The 19145-nt window shown below is 50.2% G+C and overlaps 2 protein-coding genes and 1 pseudogene across 2 annotated transcripts; all 3 read right to left on the reverse strand.

Annotated features, from left to right (window-relative positions):
- Positions 1 to 4474: 4474 nt before the first annotated feature.
- Positions 4475 to 5226, reverse strand: LOC128626291 (keratin-associated protein 10-7-like). Its single transcript, XM_053658007.1, is given in 2 exon segments — positions 4475 to 4588; positions 4591 to 5226. Coding segments are annotated over 2 exon segments (750 nt in total).
- Positions 5227 to 10122: 4896 nt separating this feature from the next.
- On the reverse strand, positions 10123 to 15633 carry LOC128626280 (60S ribosomal protein L12-like; annotated as a pseudogene).
- Positions 15634 to 17308: 1675 nt separating this feature from the next.
- On the reverse strand, positions 17309 to 18034 carry LOC119058780 (keratin-associated protein 10-3-like). The gene is made up of 2 exons (XM_053657933.1): positions 17847 to 18034; positions 17309 to 17780 (listed from the first exon to the last, which is right to left on the reverse strand). Exons 1-2 carry the CDS (start codon positions 18032 to 18034, stop codon positions 17309 to 17311), a joined length of 660 nt encoding a protein of 219 aa, XP_053513908.1.
- Positions 18035 to 19145: the final 1111 nt, after the last annotated feature.

Below are 19145 nucleotides of genomic sequence, written 5' to 3' on the forward strand. Positions count from 1 at the left end.
AATGAGATACACTCCCCATAACTCCGATGATGTCAGTGTGCATTGGTACAAGCTTTCTGTCATTTCCTAAGTGATCTGTTTGTTTCATCGGACTTCAGATAAGGCTGCTCCTTGGTGTCAGGCATCTGACTTTTCGTGTAAAAGACTGAGCAATTTTATTCTTATGCACTGGGGTCCTGTTCCAATTTATACTAATCTGTTTCCCTTTGCTTCTCTTTTTTACAAACTTATAGAGAGTCCTGGTGAGCCCTTTTCTTGTCCTGTTTTGGTCTTCCTCATAACTTTTGAAATGTCCTTCCGGTAGGTCCTGAGGGGCTGTGTGAGAACCCTGGCCTCCTCCACCTTCCAGAGCGAAAGGAGCTCGTGTTGCTTTAGGGAAATGGTGAAAACACTGATGATAACCGCAGGGCTTCGGGGCACCACGGGGCTTTACCCTTAGACATGCTCCGTCTCAGCCTGAGCGCTTTCCAGAGGCGACCAGCGTGCGGTGACCCACTTTATAGACACAAAAATGCTGCCAGAAGGAGAGTGTCCTGTGAAAGAGGACAGTGATCAGTGGGAAACCTGAGGGCCTGCAGTCTGACGTTTCTCTCTTGGCCATAAGGGGCTCTGCTTCGTCCCCTTCTCGCTCTCGCCCTGGGCAGCCTTGGTTTTGTGGGTGGGAATGGGGAGAGAATGTGGGCTCCAGGCTAGGGGGCTCCGGGAAGCCTGACACGGACTTCTGGGATGAGTATAAAGGTTTCCCCTTCTGTCCCCCAACCTGTCCCGGGGTCCAGCTCAATGGCACGGGTGTCAGGACTCTCCACGTCTCCTGGGTGTCACCTGTGACCCATGCCCTTTCATGTAGCTCCCTTCTCTGTGGCCTGAGGACTATCTGTCACTGGCCAAGGTGTCTTCCTGCTGTCACTGCCTCAAGTACAACTCTTCGATGGGATGAGTCAGGCTCCTGGATCAGGGAGCCTTTGGTTGGGGCTGGTGGGGTAGGTGCAGCAAAAGAGCAAATGATCAGCTGATCTTTGAAAACAGGAAGAAGTCTCTGGGCATCCGAGTGAGTGCCACAGTGCGTGGGTCACTGTTTCTGGCCGGGCCACGGGCGTGGGGGACGGCTCGGGGGGGCGGGGAGAGGGTCCAGAGGACTGTGGGGCAGAAGCTGCACCCATGCACGTTTTCTCCTCCCTCCCCGAACTGTGTGCTTTCCCTTCACTCTGCTCTTATGTTGGGGATGAGAGGGCAGCACCGGGGGAGGGCTGACCACGAAGCCGTTGCGTCTCGCTCCTGGAGCTGGTGGCAGCGCCTCCTGGAGCCGGTGGCAGCGCCGCCTGTGGCTCACGGCTCAGTGGGGGTTTCTGGGTTGTAGCAGGGCTCTCACTGTGTCCGAGAAGCTTCTTCCTGCCCCTGGTTTACCCAGAGTTTTGCTTTGGGCTTTTATGCAAAGAACGAGTTGAGTCCTCTGTGAGCGTGTATTAACCTATGACAAGTTCTAATGGCCTTTCTGCTTCCATTCGTCAGGACAATTAATTGTATCCTTTCTAAGTTGCATCCTGAGATATACTCTACTCGATAATGGCTTTTAGTGTAGTTTCACATTGAATTCGTTAACACTGTAGTTAGAATCCCCTACTTTATTTTCTTAAATGAGATTGGTCCACAGTCAGGTTCTCTCTTTTTTTTTCCCCCTGTCTCTATCTTGTTGCTGGTTTGGCATGTAAACTGGTGGTCACCGGTGCCAATTCAGCCCCAACAGGAATCCCTGGTATGGGGTGTGGTGAAGAAGGAAACTTTCTTCAGTGGGAACAGTGCGGCTGTGACCCAGCGGGCTGTGCGTGGCCCGAGGCCAGGCCCATCTACACAGCTCCGCTCTGCTCCACTGCCGTGAGGGGCACCGGGCTGTTGCCAGCCCTGTTAGGTGAACCCAGGAAACCTCTGGCTCGTCTTAAGCTCTCGAATGTTTTAAATATCATAAAAAATACCTCTGTGATGATGTGGACGGTACGCACCTTTACAACTCTCCAAGTCTGCGCCTTTGAAATAACTAGATCTTTCCATCCATTTTCAACACTTTCTTTGGATCTCCTTGCATTACAGTTTTTATTTTGTTAGTCATGCAGGTAATTTGCCTTTTTAAGAACATGGTATATTTTGCTTTTATTTTCAAATTGGAAACAGAATGAGGTTTTTTCTTTTAAACAGATTTATTAAGATATAATTCACATGCCATAACATTTACCCACTTAGAGTGCACAGCCCACGGCCTTTAGTGCATTTACAGAGCTGGGCAGCCGTGGCCATTGTCTAATTTTAGAACGCCCTCCCAACCCCCAAACCCGTTAGCCACTGCTCCCCATTGGCTCCTCCACGCAGCTGCTGGCAACCAGCCGTCCAGTTTCCACCTCCGAGGATCCTGCTTTTCTGGGCCTTTCTTACAAATGGAACCAGCGTGGGCCTCTCCTGCCTGGCGTCTGTCACTCAGCACGGTGTCCTCGAGGCCCACCCACGGCGTGGCACGTCAGAGCCTCGCTCCCGCTCACGGCTCAGTAATATTCCAGTGGGTGGCCAGACCACGTTCTGATGTCTCCTCTTCATGGTCATCGCGAACCATGTGGCTGTGCACTTGGCGTGTGGGTTTTTGGTTGAGCCCTGGTTTTTGATTCCGAGTGGTAGATGCCTAGAATTGGACTAGGTGGGTCATATTGTGACTCTGAGTCTGAGGAACTTTTCCAAAGTGGCTGCATCTAGAACCGAGGTTCTGAGGCGGCAGAAAAAGGAACCTACTGGAACATCACCTAGGGTGGGGCCGAGATGCCGTGAAGAACGCTCCCGGGAAAGCGGAGCAGGCTGGGTCCTGCCTGTGCCTTTGATGACGGTGTGCAGAGGTGACAGGACCAAGCGGGAGGGGTCGGGGAATGAGCCCTGGGTCCCCATGCCACTGTCTGTTCTGACCCTAGGTGGCAGAGGGCACAGAGGGGAGGTAATCAGGACCACTGTGTACTGAAGCCCAGGACAAAGATTTGGGCCCCAGCAGCCACCCTGGGCGCACGGCAAGAAGACCGACATTTCTGTCCTTGGTTTCCTCACTTTGTCCCTTTGCAGGGACCTGGCTTTCCTTCCAGGAAGGTGGCGTCCTTTGGAGCCTGTTTCGGGCTGGTCTCTGGCCCCAGCTGCCTGTCCTGGGGGTTCTGTCCCAGGGAGGAATAAGGGAGATGGCTGTCATACCCTCTGCAGTCACAGTGGGTTGGGACCGGGGCCGAGGGCTGGATACTGTCTGCCCTGCTGCCTATGCCTGGTGACATGGCTGGTTACACGGGCCCGTTCACCGGGGCAGGGCAAGGCGGAGGGCCCTGGATGGGCACAGCTGCCCGGCAGAAGGGAGTGTCTGAGCCCAGACCAGAGGGCAAAAGGCAGATTCCAAGGGGCTCTCCAGGAGAATCCTGGGGGCCCCGGGAGTGTGGGGTGTATGGGTGAGGCCACGCATGTGAGGCACACACACCAGGGGCCTGGCACAGTGAGAGCAGGATGGGGCTCGGGAGCAAGCGTATACGAGGGTGTCAGACAGGGGTGCGGGTCCAGGAGCCTGGTTCAGGAGGCAGCCAGGAGCTCCAGGGGAGGCTGCGTGGGGCTGGCCCCTCAGTCCATGGGCACTGGTAACCTTGCTGTGCTTCTGTCCCCACTGGCCGAACCTGAGAAAGGGCCAGGAAGAACCCAGGGCTGCTGGGTTATCCTTCCTGGCTGGGGCACCCCTTTCACATGTCACTGGGGTGGGGGGTGGGGTCGGGGAGAGCTGGAGCAAAGGCAGCCTTGCTAGGCTGCCTGGCCAGGCGCTGCAGTCCCTGGGCTGGTCTAGTGAGAGGGGACCAGGTGGGTGAGGCCCCTGGGGGTGCCACAGGCACTGACACACAGCCTGCACCTCGGGGCGACCACACAGCTGCAAAGGCCAGTGTGGCTCAGGGGCCCATGGCTGCTGCCAGGGGGTGGGTGCAGGAGGTGACCACCGTGCCCCACAGTCCCGGGCCTGGGTTCCAGAGGCAGCTTCACAGAGGTAGGTCTGGGGGCTGTGTGCTAGGGGTTGGGGTCCTGCAGGGCTTAGCGGGGGCCTGGCTTGTGGGGTTCACAGAGACCAGCACCTGGTACCCCTCATCACTGGCCCCACTGAGTCCACAGACAAACAGAAGGTCAGAGCGAAACAGGTGGTTTTATTAGGGCCCAGAGGTGACGTTACTGCCTGGGGTGGGAGCAGGTCCGCTGGGGCAACGGGGCGCATACAGGGGCTCAGGGGGAAGGGGTGGAGCAATGGTGGGGGCTGCACCTGTTCACCAGCATCAGGAAGGATTTGGCGGTTATTGAGGGGCCCCGAAGGAGGAGCCAGGTAAGAAGCAGCTTGTCCTGTCCCTTGCTGTTGTGAAAGCCAGAGGGGGTGTAGCTGGCTGGGAAGTCACCCTACTACTGGGGAAGGACCCTGGATGAGGCCTAGGAAGAGTTAGCAGCAGAATTTCTGGGCTGAGGCAGGGACACAGCAGGCTGGGCGGGAGCACACGGGGCGGCAGATGACGGACACACAGGAGGCTGGGCGGCAGCAGCATGAGGCCGCAGGAGGAGGGGGGCACAGCAGGAGGAGGCAGGCACGCAGCAGGCGGGTCCACAGGGCAGATGAGGCACAGGAGGACAGGTTTGCAGCAGGACAACTGGGGTGCAGCAGACGGGCTTGCAGCAGACAGGTGTGCAGCAGACAGGCTTGCAACAGAGAGGGACACAGCAGGCCTGCTGGCAGGGGGAGGAGGTGCAGCAGGAGGGCTGGCAGCTAGACTGCTGGCAGCACAAGGGTGTGCAGGAGCTGGTGCAGGCTGATTGGCAGGGGCTGGGCCCACAGGCCACCTGGCAGCAGGGACTGGACACACAACTCACTGGGGTACAGATGAGTGTCTGGCAGGGGGCTGGGGCACAGCAGCTGGGGACACAGCAGGTGGACTGGCAGCAGCTGGGGACACAGCAGGAAGGCTGACAGCAGCTGGGGACACAGCAGGAGGGCTGGCAGCAGCTGGGGACACAGCAGGAGGGCTGGCAGCAGCTGGGGACACAGCAGGAGGGCTGGCAGCAGCTGGGGACACAGCAGCTCTCTGGACAGTCATCCACCTGGCAGGAGTCGGTGCAAGAGTCACTGGAACCAGGCAGGCAGACGCGGCTGCCATAGCTCAGGTCGCTGGAGCAGACAGACAGGGTGGAGGCGGCCATGGTATAGGGGTGGGGCTGGAGGTGAGCTGGGAGGAGTGTGTGAGTGTGTGAAGGTGAGTGTGTGAGGTGCCCAGGGCTGTCGCCTTTTATACCCCTCCCTCAGTTGTGTTGCCCCCATAGGAGGCCCCCACGCCTTCCCTTCCTTGTTGGTGTTTGCCCTGTGAACACCTTTATTATGGTCAGTCCTGTTGTCATGCGGTGTCCTTGGTCATCTTGTAAATTTTAGGCTGCCCTGCGATGGGCTGGCTGTCCCTGGCCTGAGTCTGACCCTGGCAGGGACACCTTGAAGGAAGCTGCAACTTCTCTTCATCTGACCCTGCAGTTTCCCCCTGATGAGTCATGTGCCAGGGGACCGGGTGACATCTGGTCCCATGAGGACACACGCTTTCTGGGCTAGCTTCTTTGCACAGGCCTTCCCTGAGGCCAGGAACCTGGCCTGCGGTTGGTAAAGAAGTGGAAGGAGGTACCTATTCTGGAGAAAAGGCAACATGAGGACAGGCCCCTCCTGGGAGGGCTCTCTGAACTTCTATGGTGTCGGCCCAGGACTGTGAGGACCATGAGGCTGGGGACAGGCAAGGGCCTCCCCTCCGCAGGAACGAGAAGGGAACTTGCAGTGGGTCTGGCTTCCCGGAGTGTTGGGATGACCCATTCAGGGACCTTTGGAATCCTAAAATACATCCCTGAAGCCCATGCATGTATGGTCCGTTGTCCTGGGAGAGCAAGTTCCGGTCGGGACCTGACGGAGGGGTGGGACTCACCTGGAGGAGGTGGGCACTGACGAGACTGGAGCGGAGAGGCTGGGGCACAACTGGTCATTGATGTAATTTCAGCCACAACCCGAAGGGAACCTTTCTGGGGTATAAATTGAGGACATGGAGCCTGTGTAAAATATTTGTCATATGCACGATAGATGAAAGTTTAGTATGAACATTAAAAAGTCCTTAGAACTAAAACAGAGCACAATGCAAAAGAATCAAATACAAAATTCAAATCACTGAAGTGATCAATAGCCATAGGCAAAGCTATTGGATATCATTAATAATTAAAGTTTCTCAAATTAAAACACAGATGTCCCACCCGTAAGATCAACCGAGACTCACAACACGAATCACGCCCAGGGCCGACGAGTGGGGTGGCCTCACCCTCAGCCGCCGGCAGCAGGGATGTTTCGAACGTGTGGGTGATAACACATGATATAAAACGCACCATTTCCGCCATTTTAAAGTGTGTAATTCCGGGGCATTTAGTACTGTCACACTGTTGTGCAGCCGTGACCACGCTCCAGTTCCAGAACCTTCCCCCCACCACGAAGGAAATCCTGTGCTGTTCAGCAGTCCCTCCTGTGCCTGTCAGTCGCTGCTCTGCTTTCTGTCCCTATGGGTTTGCTCGTCTGCACATTTCACATAAAAGCCCACACAGCATGTGGCCTTTCGTGTCCGGCTCCTGTCGTTCATCACGGAGGTTCAAGGTCATTCCACTGTGGCATGTGTCCGTGCCCCGCTCTTGGGTGTGGGTGAGCGATATTCCGTGGTGTGGGTGGGCCATGTTTTGTTTATCCACTGATCCGCTGACAGGCATTTGAATTATTTCCACCTTTTGGCTAATATGAATAGTGCTTCTATGAACATTTTTTTGCATAGGTTATTGTTTGAATATCTCTTGTCCATTCTTTTGGCTGTACACGTAGCAGTGGAGTTGCCGGGTCACGTGGTAAATCTGTGTTTAACTTCTGAGTTAAACACAGATTTAAGCACAGCAGCTGTACAAGTGCACATTCTCGGCAGCAGCGTGTGAGGGCTCCCTTTCTTCACATGCTTGCCGACACTTGTCATTTATTTACTTTTTAATTATGGCCACCGTCATGGGTGTGAAGTGGCATCGTGTTGAAGTTTTGGTTTGTAGTTTCCAAATGACCAATGATGCTGGGCTTCCTTTCATGTGTCGGTGGCTATTTGTGTATCTTCTTTGGAGAAGTATTCTTTTTAATTAATTTGTCTTTTTGTTGTTGAGTTGTAGGAGTTCTTTATGTATGATGTATACTAGACCCTTATCAGAATTAAAATTTGCAAATATTATCTTTCATTCTGTGGGTTGTCTTTTCACTCTGGAGACTGTCCTTTAATATACAAAACTTTAAAATCTTGATTAAGTCCCACCTACCTATTTTTTTAATTATATTTTAGTGATTATGCTATTATAGTTGTCCTGATTTTTCCCCTTTGCCCCCTCTACTCACCATGCCCCACTCCCTTAGGCAATCCCCCCACCATTGTACATGTCCATGGGCCACACTCCTAAGTTCTTTGGCTACTCCATTTCCTATTGTGTACTTTACATCCCCAAAGCTATTCTGTAACTACCTGTTTGTACTTCTCAATCCCCTCACCTCTTCACCCATTTCCCCACACTCCCCTCCCATCTGGCAACCATCAAAAGACCCTCCATATCCATTTTGTCTTTGTTCCTCTTGTTTGCTTAGTTTGTTTTTTAGATTTAGTTGTTCATGGATACATATTTTTGCCATTTTAGTGTTCATAATTTTGATCTTCTTTTTCTTAAATAAGTTCCTTTAACATTTCATGTAGTGATGATTTGGTGATGATGAACTTCTTTAGTTTTTTTCTTGTCTGGGAAGCTCTTTATCTGACCTTCAATTCTAAATGATAGCTTTGCTGGGTAGAGCAATCTTTGCTGTAGGTCCCTGGTTTTCATGTTTGAGTATTTCTTGCCAGTCCCTTCTAGTCTGCAATTTCTTTTGATGAAGCAGCTGACAGTCTTATGGGAACTCCCCTGTAGGTAACTAATTTCTTTTCTCTTGCTGCTTTTAAGATTCTCTCTTTCTTTTTAACCATTGGCATTTTAATTATGACGTGTTTTGGAGTGGGCCTCTTTGCATCCACCTTGTTTGGGACTCTCTGTGCTTCCTGGACTTGCATGTTTATTTCCTTCACCAAATTAGGGAAGTTTTCTTTCATTATAATTTCAAATAGGTTTCCAATTCCTTGCTTTCTTTTCTCCTTCTGTCACTCCTATGACGTGAATGTTGGACCTCTTGAAGTTGTCCCAGAGGCTGTTTATACTATCCTCATTTTCTTGGATTTTTTTTTCTTGTTGTTCTGACTGGTCATTTTTTTTTAATTCCTTGTGTTTCAAATCATTGCTTTGATTCTCAGCTTCATCCACTCTACTCTTGTTTCCCTGTAAATTGTTCTTTATTTTGATTAGTGCATGCTTCGTTTCTGACTGGATCTTTCTTATGCTGCTGAGATCCTCACTAAGTTCTTTGAGCATCCTTATAAATAGTGTTTTGAACTCTGCATCTGATATATTGCTTATCCCCATTTTACTTAGCTTTTTTTCTGCAGTTTTGATCTGATCTTTCATTTGGGCCATGTTTCTTTGTCCCCTTGTTTTTGTAGCCTCCCTGTGTTTGTTTCTATATATTATTAAGTAGAGCTACTTTGACTCTGTGTCTTGGTAGTATGGCCTAATATAGTAGGTGTCCTGTAGGATCCAGTGGCACAGCCTCCCCTATCACCCAAGCTGGGTACTCGAGGTGTCCCCTTTATGTGTGCTGAGTACACCCTCATTTTGTAGTTGAGCCTTGGTTGCTTTTGGCAGATCAATGGGAGGGATTTACCCAGGCTAGTGAGCTTCAAGGATTGGCTATGACCACTTATACCAACCTCTGCCCTCCATGGAGGATCAGCTGTGCAGGGGCAGAGTAGTGGTTCTCCAATGTTATCTGTAGCTGACCACTGGGTATACTGGCTCTAGGCTTTCTCCAGGTAGTGTAGGTCAAGGTCATCCCCCACCTGTGTTTTGCCCAATGCCACCCTGCCTGAGCCATAAAGCAATCTGAGATGGCTGCTACTTGTGCTGGGCTTGGAGATTCCCAGGTTAAACCAAGCGGTGAATCTAGGCTGGCTGTTGCTAGTGCTGGGCCTGGGGTTTACCAAGGCCAGCTGTTGTTTGTTTGAGAGGATTTAGGAAGTTGTGCAGTTGAGCCAAGACCAGCCATTCATATGGAAAAGCAGCTTGGATGGCCCATAAGTTAGGTGGGGCAGTCTCTGGGGGTCTCCCAGGTACACCAGTGTTAGCCAGGTTGATGGAGTCTCAGATATGGCACCAGCTTGCTGGCTCAGTGACTGTGGGTGGAGGGTTCATGAATGGGACAGTGGCCTCTGCTCACCTTGATGACAGACATTTCCGTTTCTCCTAGTATGCCACTGGTGCCTTTTGATCTGCTGGAGCTCAGAGGGAGTGAGTAAGTAGGTGAGTCTGTGTGTGGGTTCTTTAAGAGGAATTGCTGGGGCTCCAGAACTTTCTTCCACTGATTCAATCCCTGGTGGTTTTTGCAGCCAGAAGTTGTGGGGACTTATCTTCATGGCACTGGAATCCTGGACTGTGGGGCCCAGGGTGGGGCTGGGACTCCTTGCTCCTGATATATCCCTTCTGAATTTTTATCTACTGCACGTGGATAAGGTGACCGGCTGGTTCCATGTCTGCAGCCCTCCTACCAGTCTGAGTGGATGTGGTTTCTTCAATTCCATAGTTGTCAGACTTCCATTCAGCTCAATTTCTGACAGTTTCAAGTGCTGGTTTTCTCTATTTTAGTTGCAATTTTGATGTGGTTGTGTGAAGAGTCAAGGCATGTATGACTAAGCTGCCATCTTGACCTGAAGTCCTTATCTACTTTTTTCCTTCTGTTGATTGTGCCTTTGGTGTCATATCTAAGAAACTGCTGCCAGATCTAAGGACTGACAGATTGACTCCTCTGTTTTCTTCTAAGAATTATAGCTTTAGCTTTTATATTTAGGGTTTTGGTCTATTTGAGGGGTTTTTTTTTTTTGGTCATCAAATGATCTTTAAGTGAAATATTTTTCTTTGTAGTTCTTAACTAGGCAGGCACCCCACTGCACCACTGCTGCCATCATCTGTGATGTCACAAGGGCAGTGGCCACCAGCAGTGCAGCCCACAGCCTGGGCTGTCCCCAGGATCTCTTTAAGTGTTCCAGAGAGTTCTCTAGCTAAAGATCTGTCAGTCAGTGTTGGCAATCTCATCAAGAGTGACATTTCCACTGTGTGTAATTTTTTTTTTTTGCTTCTTTCTGTCTTGTGGTGGTTCTTCGGGGGCTTTGCTGGTCAGGGCGGAGGCAGAAGCCACTATATCAGTCTGGGCCTGTCTGTTCTGAATGGTCAGTTTCACTGTGAGCCTCAGACCTTTCCAACTACTGGTTACTTGGCAATGTCATCACCAAACTTTTTTAGAGATAGGCCCAGGGGGCTGATCTTGGAGGCCAGGGCAGACATGGCACTGGCTTGCCCACCGATGTGCCTCAGGTATACAACTTTGATATTACTGGGGTCGAACTTGGCAACTTGGTAGAGGTGGTTGCTGTCAGATGAACCCACATTCAGGATGAGCAAAGAAAGTTGCAACTAGGACTTCCGCCAAGATGGAGGCATAGGTGGAGATGCTGTGCTTTCTCACACAACCAAGTTTAGAGACAAGTAAATATTAGCAATAGAAAACACAGCCAGAACACAGAAAATTGAACTTTTCGGAAGTCTGATAACAACAAATTCTTCAGCCTGACCGGTAAGAGGGGTGAAACCAGCAGCTGGCGGAGCGGGTTTGCACAGGAAAACTCGGTCAGAAGGACTCAGGTGCGCGGAACCCAGGCGCAGGGTTGGACCTAGTGAGTGACCCATCGAGCAACCTCCAGGAAATAGCGAGGGAGCAGGGCTGCAGGTTGACTGTGGTCACACATTCTTGTGCAGATAGACAAGCGAGGGAGTGGGCGATTAGATGGAACCCAGCAGGCCCCAGCAGCGAGCGGCAGCAGAGGGTGCCGCCATTCCCCGCTCTGACCCCGCCTCCACATAGTGTCATAACCCAGCGACCTGAGTAGCCCTGCCCTGGTAAACCACCTAAGGTTCTGCTCTTCACCCAGCGGCGGGAAACAGCAGAGTGGGTCGCCATTTCCCCGCTCTGACCATGCCCCCCACATACAGCATCACAACTCAGCGACCTGGGAGTCCAAGGCTCTGCTCCTCATACTTAATGGGTGCAAACAGATAAAAAATGGCTCAAGAAGATCTCAAAGCCCCAGAGCCTATAAATCTAAGTGATGAAGAAATAGCAAAACTCTCAGACGCACAGTTTAAAACACTGGTGATCAGGATCCTCACAGAACTGGTTGATTATAGCCACAAATTAGAGAAACATATGAAGGCGAAACTAATTGAAATGAATGGAATTGCACAGGAAACCAATAGCAATGAAAAGGAAACTGGAACTCAAATCAATGGAGTGGACCAGAAGAAAGCAAATAATGGCCAAACAGAAAAGAGTCAAGAAGCAAGAATTCAAAGAAATGAGGAGAGTCTTAGGAACCTCCAGGACATCTTTAAACGCTCCAACATCCGAATTATAGGGGTACCAGAAGGGGGAAAGGCACAGCCACCAGTGGGAAACTTATTTGAACAAAGAATAAAGGAGAATTTCCCCAAGCTGGCAAAGGAAATAGACTTCCAGGAAATCCAGGAAGCTCAGAGAGTCCCAAAGAAGTTGGACCCAAGAAGAAACACACCAAGGCACATCATCATTACATTAGCCAAGATTAAAATGAAGGAGAGAACCCTAGAAGCAGCAAGAGCTAAGGGGACAGTCACCTACAAAGGAGTTCCCATCAGACTGTCAGCAGATTTCTCAAAAGAGACCTTACAGGCAAGAAGGGGCTGGAAAGAGGTATTCCAAGTCATGAAATCCAAAGACCTACAACCAAGATTGCTCTATCCAGCAAAACTTTCATTTAGAATGGAAGGACAGATAAGGTGCTTCTCAGATAAGATCAAATTCAAGGAGTTCATCATCACCAAGCCCTTATTATATGAAATGTTAAAGGGACTTATCTAAGAAAAAGAAGTTAAAAAAACATGAACAGTGAAAGGACAGCAAACTCACAGTTATTAACAACCACACCTAAAACAAAAGCAAACTAAAAGGACAGCTAGATCAGGAGTGGAAACATAGAAATGAAGATCTCAAGGAGGGTTAGCAACAGGGGAGTGGGAGGATGAGAAGGGGGGAGAAGGTACAGAAAATAAGTAGCATAGACAGTAGATAGAAAATAGATGGGGGGGCAAGAATAGTATGGGAAATATAGAATCTAAAGAACTTGAGACACATGGTCATAAACTTAAAGGGGGGGTAATGGTGGGGATGGGGGGTAGGGTGGAGGTGAATGAAGGGTGAATAGAACAACTATAATGGCATAATCAATAAAAATAAATTAATTAAAATAAAAAATACATAGAGCAAAAAAAAGAAAGTTGCAACTAAATTTTAAAAATAAATGAATAAATGAATAAAAAAAGAAAGTTGCAACTAAGCCTCCTCCAAGCCAAAAGCTGAAACTGAGTTAATTTTTATATATAGTGTGAGATATGGTTCAGCTTCATTCTTTTGCATGTAAATATTTAGTTGACTCAGAACCATTTATTGAAGAGACTATCAATTGACCATATCAATTGATAGTTAGAAATCAATTGACCATATATTTGTGGGTTTTTTTCTGGACTCTCAATTTTATTCCATTGATTTGTTTATCCTTATGTCAGTAGCTCTGTTTTGATTACTATAGCTTTATAGTAAGTTTTCTTTCTAATTTGAATGCCTTTTCTTGCCCAGTTGCTATGTCTATAACTTCTAGTACAGTGTTGAATAGAAGAGGTGCAAGTGAATGTCCTTGTCTTGTTCTTTGTCTTAGAGGGGAAAGCTTTTAGTTTTTCACCATTGAATATTATGTTAGCTGTGGCTTTTTCATAACACCCTCTATTATGTGGAGGAAATTTCCTTTTATTCCTAGTTCGTTGAATTTTTTTTATCATGAAAGAGGTCTTTTTTTTTAATCAAATGCTTTTTCTACATCAATTGAGATCATGAGTGGTTCTCCCCTCATTCTATCAGTATTACACTGATGGATTCTCACATGAGAATCACTCTTTCATTCTTGGGATAAATCCCATTTGTCTCTTGGATATAATCTCTTTAATATGGTGTTGGATTTGGTTTGACTGTATTTTGTTGAAGACTTTAAACCTTTGTCTATAAAGAATATTGCTCTGTAGTGTTCATTTGTTGTGTTCATCTGGCTTTGGAATCAGGATAATGCTTACCTACCTCACAGAACGTGTTAAAAAGTGCTCCCTCAGTCTGTGTCCTTTGGAAGGGTTTGAGAAGGCTTGGTGTCAAGTCTTTTGGAAATGTTTCATAGAATTTAGCATTGAAGCCATCTAGCCCCAGGCTTTTCTCCTATAGGAGGTTTTTAATGACCGATTCAATCTCATTACTTGTTTTGTGTCTCTTCAGCTTGTCTACATATTCCCAAGTCAGTTCACTCACTTTAGATCCAAAAATACAAATATATTGGAAGTGAAAGAATTGAAAAATATACTTAATGAAATAGTAACCAGAAGAAAACTGGATGGCTACAATAAAATCACAAAAACAGACTTTAAGTTAAAAATTATCGTAAGAGACAAATGAAGACTTCAAATATTGATAAAAGGGCCAGTATGTCAAGACTATATGACCATTATAAGCATATATGTACCTATCAAGAGACCTCCAAAATGCATAAAGAAAAAAACTGAACTGAAGAAAGAAATAGACAATTCTAGTCCTACAATAACACGTGGAGACTTCAATAAGTCATTTACACTAGTTAAAGAAATTAAATGATAGGACAACTAGATCAAAGATCAATAGTGAAATAGGACTTGAAGAACACTGTGAAGCAACTGGACGTAATAGACATATACACAATGCTCAACTCAACAGCAGCAGAATATGCATTTTTCTCAAGTGGACATGGAATATCCTCCAGTTGGATCATATGTTAAACCACAAAACAAATTTCAATACATTTAAAAATGTTGAAATTCCACAAAGTGCCTTATCTCACCACAATGGAATGAAACTAGAAGTCAGTTACAGAAGGAAAACTGAAAAAAATTCATGAATATGTAGAAATCAAACAACACAGACTTACACAACAGGTGGGTCAAAGAAAAAAATGAAACGGAAGTTAGAAAGTACTTTGAAACAAATGCAAATGAAAACTCGATAAACTAGCCCTTCAGGTCTTGTGGGCCATGTGGGGACAGTCACATCCCCAGTGTCTCTTGCTGTGCTCTGCGGTTCTGGGTCCAGGAGTCTGTTCTAGGAGTCTTTGGTCAGCCATGAGTGAACCTGCATCTGAGCATATCCACACACGTTGTTCACATGTGTCTCCCACTCCACAGTCTGGACTCATTCTCCCATGTTCTGGGCTTTCTGCACCACAGCTCCCTGGGATCTTTCCTTTGCCACCTGCTCTCCCTCAGCCCGCCCAGCAGGTGAAGCTAGCCATGTGCTGGTCTCTGCCCTCTGCATCCCAGCAGCTGGCTCAGTGCTGGGCCACCAGGTGTTCCAGTGTCTGCGTCTCTGTGTGTGAGTTCAGGGTGCCCGAGCATCTCAAGAGGACAGTCAGTGCCAGGCCAGGCAGGGCCCATAGGACTTGTCCTAGAACAGTGCTTCTATTACCCTGCAGGACCTGTGATGGTGGTGAAACAGCAAACGACAGTATGAAGAAGACTGAGCTTCCCGCTGTCATGTGCAGGAGCCCCACAAATTTCCCAAGACTGGCAATAGCAAGGCATCCAAGGGGCCCAGGTCTCACAGCTGCCCCTCCCACCCCCAGATATGTGCAGTCAGCATGAAGGGCTGGTGGGGGAAGGAGAGTTTTGATTGGTGCTCAGAGGATGGGCAGGACTGGGGTCAGACAGCGCCCATTCTTGACCAAAGGAGAGATGCGGCCTGGAGCAGAGAAGCATGCTGTGGTGCAGCCAGAGCACCCATGGGTCCTGGTCAGGAGAAGAGCTCCGTGAACATTTCAGGCTTCCAGACCGGGGCTGGGCTGGAGGAAGTCAGGTCTGAGCTCTACCTGGATGGGGGAGGCCAAGGAAGGTGGGAAGTCAGGGGCTTCCAGGGGCTGACGGGTAGGGAGAATCCTTGGGGCCTGTGGCCCTACGGGGATGTGCCCGTCAGCAGCAGGACTTCTGTGCTGAGGCAGGGACGCAGCAGGTGAAGAGGGAGCACATGGGGCGGCAGAGTAGAAATATGCATACCTTATATGTTCAGTTAAGCGTACACTGACCAACAAGTTTCTAAATTAATTTACGTTCCCGTTAGACAATTCCAGTCACTGCACAGTCTCTGTGAAATGAGGTATTGTCAGTCGTTCAGGATCTTCTCCGTTTTGGAAAGTGTGCAAAGGCGTGGTGTTGTTGCATTAATTTGCCTTCCCTGATGAGTAAAGCTGCTCACAGAACATCTGAGTATCTCTTGCATTTGACCATTTTCATTAACTAGTGTTATTTGTATTTCTTCTGGATTTGTAGAAAATTATTATATATCCCCAATATGAGTTCTTTGTCATATATGTGCAACAGTGCACCGGTAAATGCTTAATGACTGGATGCCTGTGAAACAAAACCAAAACAAGTCCTGATTTGTGGTGTTTGCCAATCACCCTGGTGTAACTATTCCCCCAGCCACCACCAACATGGTGTCACTGAACACGGAGCCAGGAAGCAAAGGGCCCGGTCGGCTCTCAGGGGCTGGGCCGGTCGGCTTCAGCACAGCACCTGGGGTGGATGCACGGCAAACCTCTCATCCAAGTCTGGGGCTAGCGGTTTTCATCCTCTTGACTGTATTCTTTTAAAAAGTCAACATTATTTAGGTGAGACTTGCAGACTGTGAAATGTGCCTGTTCTCACTCTTGGCCCTGTTTATTATGAACAGACTTGAACATTTTGTTCATTCTGATGGCTGTTGGGGTCCCCAGCACTCCCGAGTTTTGATGACTCTGTACAGCTCCTGGGAGTCAGTATGCAGAGCTAAATCACCGCAGGGAAAAGCCACGTGGGTGGGAGTCAGGGACACCAGGCACAGCCACCATTCAGAGCCTTCCCTTGTGGATCCTGCAGGACTCACTTAACTGCTCAGCCAGGAATGGGAGGTGCCCACCAGGGAGCTCATCGGAGACCAGAGCCCAGGGCTCTTACTGGGGCTGGTCACGTGGCACTTCTGCCCTGCATGTGCCCCAAACTCCAGACCCCCAGAGGGAGAGAGGTGTCAGCACGACCATCGTGTCTGTGCGGACGGTTTAGGCCCAGTGCGGCACTCCCGTCACACGTACTGAGAGCCCTCCCGCAGTCCCTGTTCCCAGGTGCCAGCCCAGGGACAGCCTTATGAGCAGGCCTAAGGTTGGCCGCCCCAGGTCTGTCATGCTTCTTCCTGAACGGGCCCTTCTGGAGTGGGGATGCTGTAGAGAGTCCGAGTCACCCCTCAAGGGTGGCCCCTCTCAGGGCAGGCACTGCTGTCAGATTATCCACCCTTTGTGTCCAGAAGGTGGGTTCATCTCTTGGACATTCTTATGGCCTGAGTGATGGGGGACTTCCTGGACACCACTGAAGGGGCAGAAACATGGTGGCCCTGGGGAACCACCTGGGACCAACCTTACCTGGGGGATGTCAGGTAGGGGTCATTGTTAAAGAACAAAAATGAATGCTGGTTAAAGGCATCAGGAGAGGAATTTATTGGATGGGAAGGATAGCACACAGGACAGGGGCTGGGGTGGGGAAGGATGAAGACACCAGCAAAGGATGCAGTAGAGATGCTAGGGCCACATGGGGGTTGGGGGGCAGTGAGGAGAGACCAGCTTCTCTCCCTTCACTCTGTTTAAGGTTCCAAGGCCTGGGGAGAGTCCAGCTGGCCTTGCTGGGGTCACTGCCAGCCTGGGCTGGATGGCAGGGCACGTGGATTTGAGGAAGTCTCTACTTGGAAAAATGGGCAAGCATTTCCTCTAGGAAAAGCTAGGGAGAGATGCGCAGTGGTGGCCAGATGACCACAAATACCCAGTGCAGGGTCTTATGAAGGGGACTTGACAGCTGTCTTCGCTCTTAGTAAAGAATTCTGGGGGTGCAGATGGCAGTGAGCTGTTGAGTTTTGGGGTGCCTGTAAGAAGACCACTTAGTAGCAGGACTTCTGGGCTGAAGTAGGGACACAGCAGGCCGGGCGAGAGCACCCAGGGCGGCAGATGAGGGACACGCAGGAGGCCGGGCGGCAGCAGCTGGGCCGGCAGCAGGAGGAGGAGGGGGCACAGCAGGAGGAGACAGGCACGCAGCAGGAGGGTCTGCACACAGGGCGGCAGATGACGGACACGCAGGAGGAGGGTCTGCAGCAGGATGAGGCGCAGGGGGTGCAGCAGACGGGCTTGCAGCAGACAGGTGTGCAGCAGATGGGTGTGCAGCAAACAGGTTTGCAACAGAGAGGGACACAGCACGCCTGCTGGCAGGGGGAGGAGGTGCAGCAGGAGGGCTGGCAGCTAGACTGCTGGCAGCATGAAGGTATGCAGGAGCTGGTGCAGGCTGATTGGCAAGAACTGGACACACAGCTCACTGGGGCACAGACGAGAGTCAGGCAGGGGGTTGGGGCACAGCAGCTGGGGGCACAGCAGGTTGGGGTGCAGCAGCTGGAGACACAGCAGCTGGGGACACAGCAGGTGGACTGACAACAGCTTGGGACACAGCAGAAGGGCTGGCAGCAGTTGGGGGCGCAGCAGGAGGGCTCACAGCAGCTCTCTGGACAGTCATCCACCTGGCAGGAGTCGGTGCAAGAGTCAATGGAACCGGGCAGGCAGACGCGGCTGCCATAGCTCAGGTCGCTGGAGCAGACAGACAGGGTGGAGGTGGCCATGGTGGGTGCTGGGGCTGGAGGTGAGCTGGGAGGAGGTGTGAGGGTTTGTGAGTGTGTGAGTGTGTGAGGTACCTGAGCTGTCAGCTTTTATATCCCGTGTGGCTTGTGTTTCCCCACAGGATGCTCATTCACCTTCTTCCTTGTTTCTGTTTGAGCCCAGAGAGCTCTCATTAGTGCCGGTGTTATGTTTCTGTTCTGCGAGCAGTCGCTCAGCTGCAAAGCTCTTGTATACTGTGTGCTCTGTGGGTGCATCCGTCTTAGGCTGCCTTTGGTTCCTAACACTGAGGTAGAAAGTCACGTTTGCCTGTAGATAGCAAGTCCTGGGGTCTGCGTTTGCTTTGCAAGAGAGACATCCCTTCATGTCCAACCTCCCTTCTCTTGACACCTGGGACGGGTCCTGTGACCACCTGGGGACCCTGTTTGTTGGGGTCCCAGGGCTTCCCAAGTGCTTGGCTGGAGAAGGCCGGGCCAAGGAGGGCCAGAGGCCGGACCATCTCTCACTGTGGTTCCCCGGCATGCCCTCTGGTGCAGGGGCTCCCCTGGTGTGGGTGGTGGGCAGGCGCAGGTGCATGGTCTGGCAGTGGCACCCCCATGTCCCCAAGTGGGCGGTGCACACCCTGGCGACCTACCCAACTGCTCAGTGAGGCACAGACCCCATGCCTGTCCACTGCCTTCCTGCACCATCCGCGTGTATCCGACACGGAAAGCTGTGTGTATGACCCAGAGGTCCCTGTACACCTCCCTGCAGAGGGCACAGCTCCTGCAACAAGGCTTCTGCATGGAAAACGAGGCTCACTTGTATTTCCCATTTTTTTCTTTTTTAATATTTTATTTATTTTTAGAGAGTGGGTGAGGGAGGGAGAAAGAGAGGGGGAGAAACATCAATGTGTCCTTGCCTCTCACATGACCCCTACTGGGGACCTGGCCCACAACCCAGGCACGTGCCCTGACTGGGAATCAAACAAGCAACTTTTGGTTTGCAGGCCTGTATTCAATCCACTGAGCCACACCAGCCAGGCCCCATTTTTTTCTTGATTGTTTACAGAAAAATAAAATGGAAAACAGCATTAACAGTAAGGGTGACAAAGGTAAATGGAGCTAAAGTATCCCG

The sequence above is a fragment of the Artibeus jamaicensis genome, unplaced genomic scaffold (genome assembly GCF_021234435.1).
Source record: "Artibeus jamaicensis isolate MK-2021 breed Jamaican fruit bat unplaced genomic scaffold, CSHL_Jam_final scaffold_474, whole genome shotgun sequence".
Lineage (NCBI taxonomy): Eukaryota > Metazoa > Chordata > Mammalia > Chiroptera > Phyllostomidae > Artibeus > Artibeus jamaicensis.

What these genes read in the sequence shown, in the direction of transcription:
- LOC119058780 (XM_053657933.1), bottom strand. Translation starts at nt 18,034, where the DNA reads ATGGCCACCTCCACCCTGTCTGTCTGCTCCAGCGACCTGAGCTATGGC. An exon ending in TGTGTCCCAAGCTGTTGTCA is followed by an intron (nt 17,781 to 17,846) that starts GTCCACCTGCTG and finishes CTGTGCCCCCAG; the next exon opens with CTGCTGTGCCCCAACCCCCT.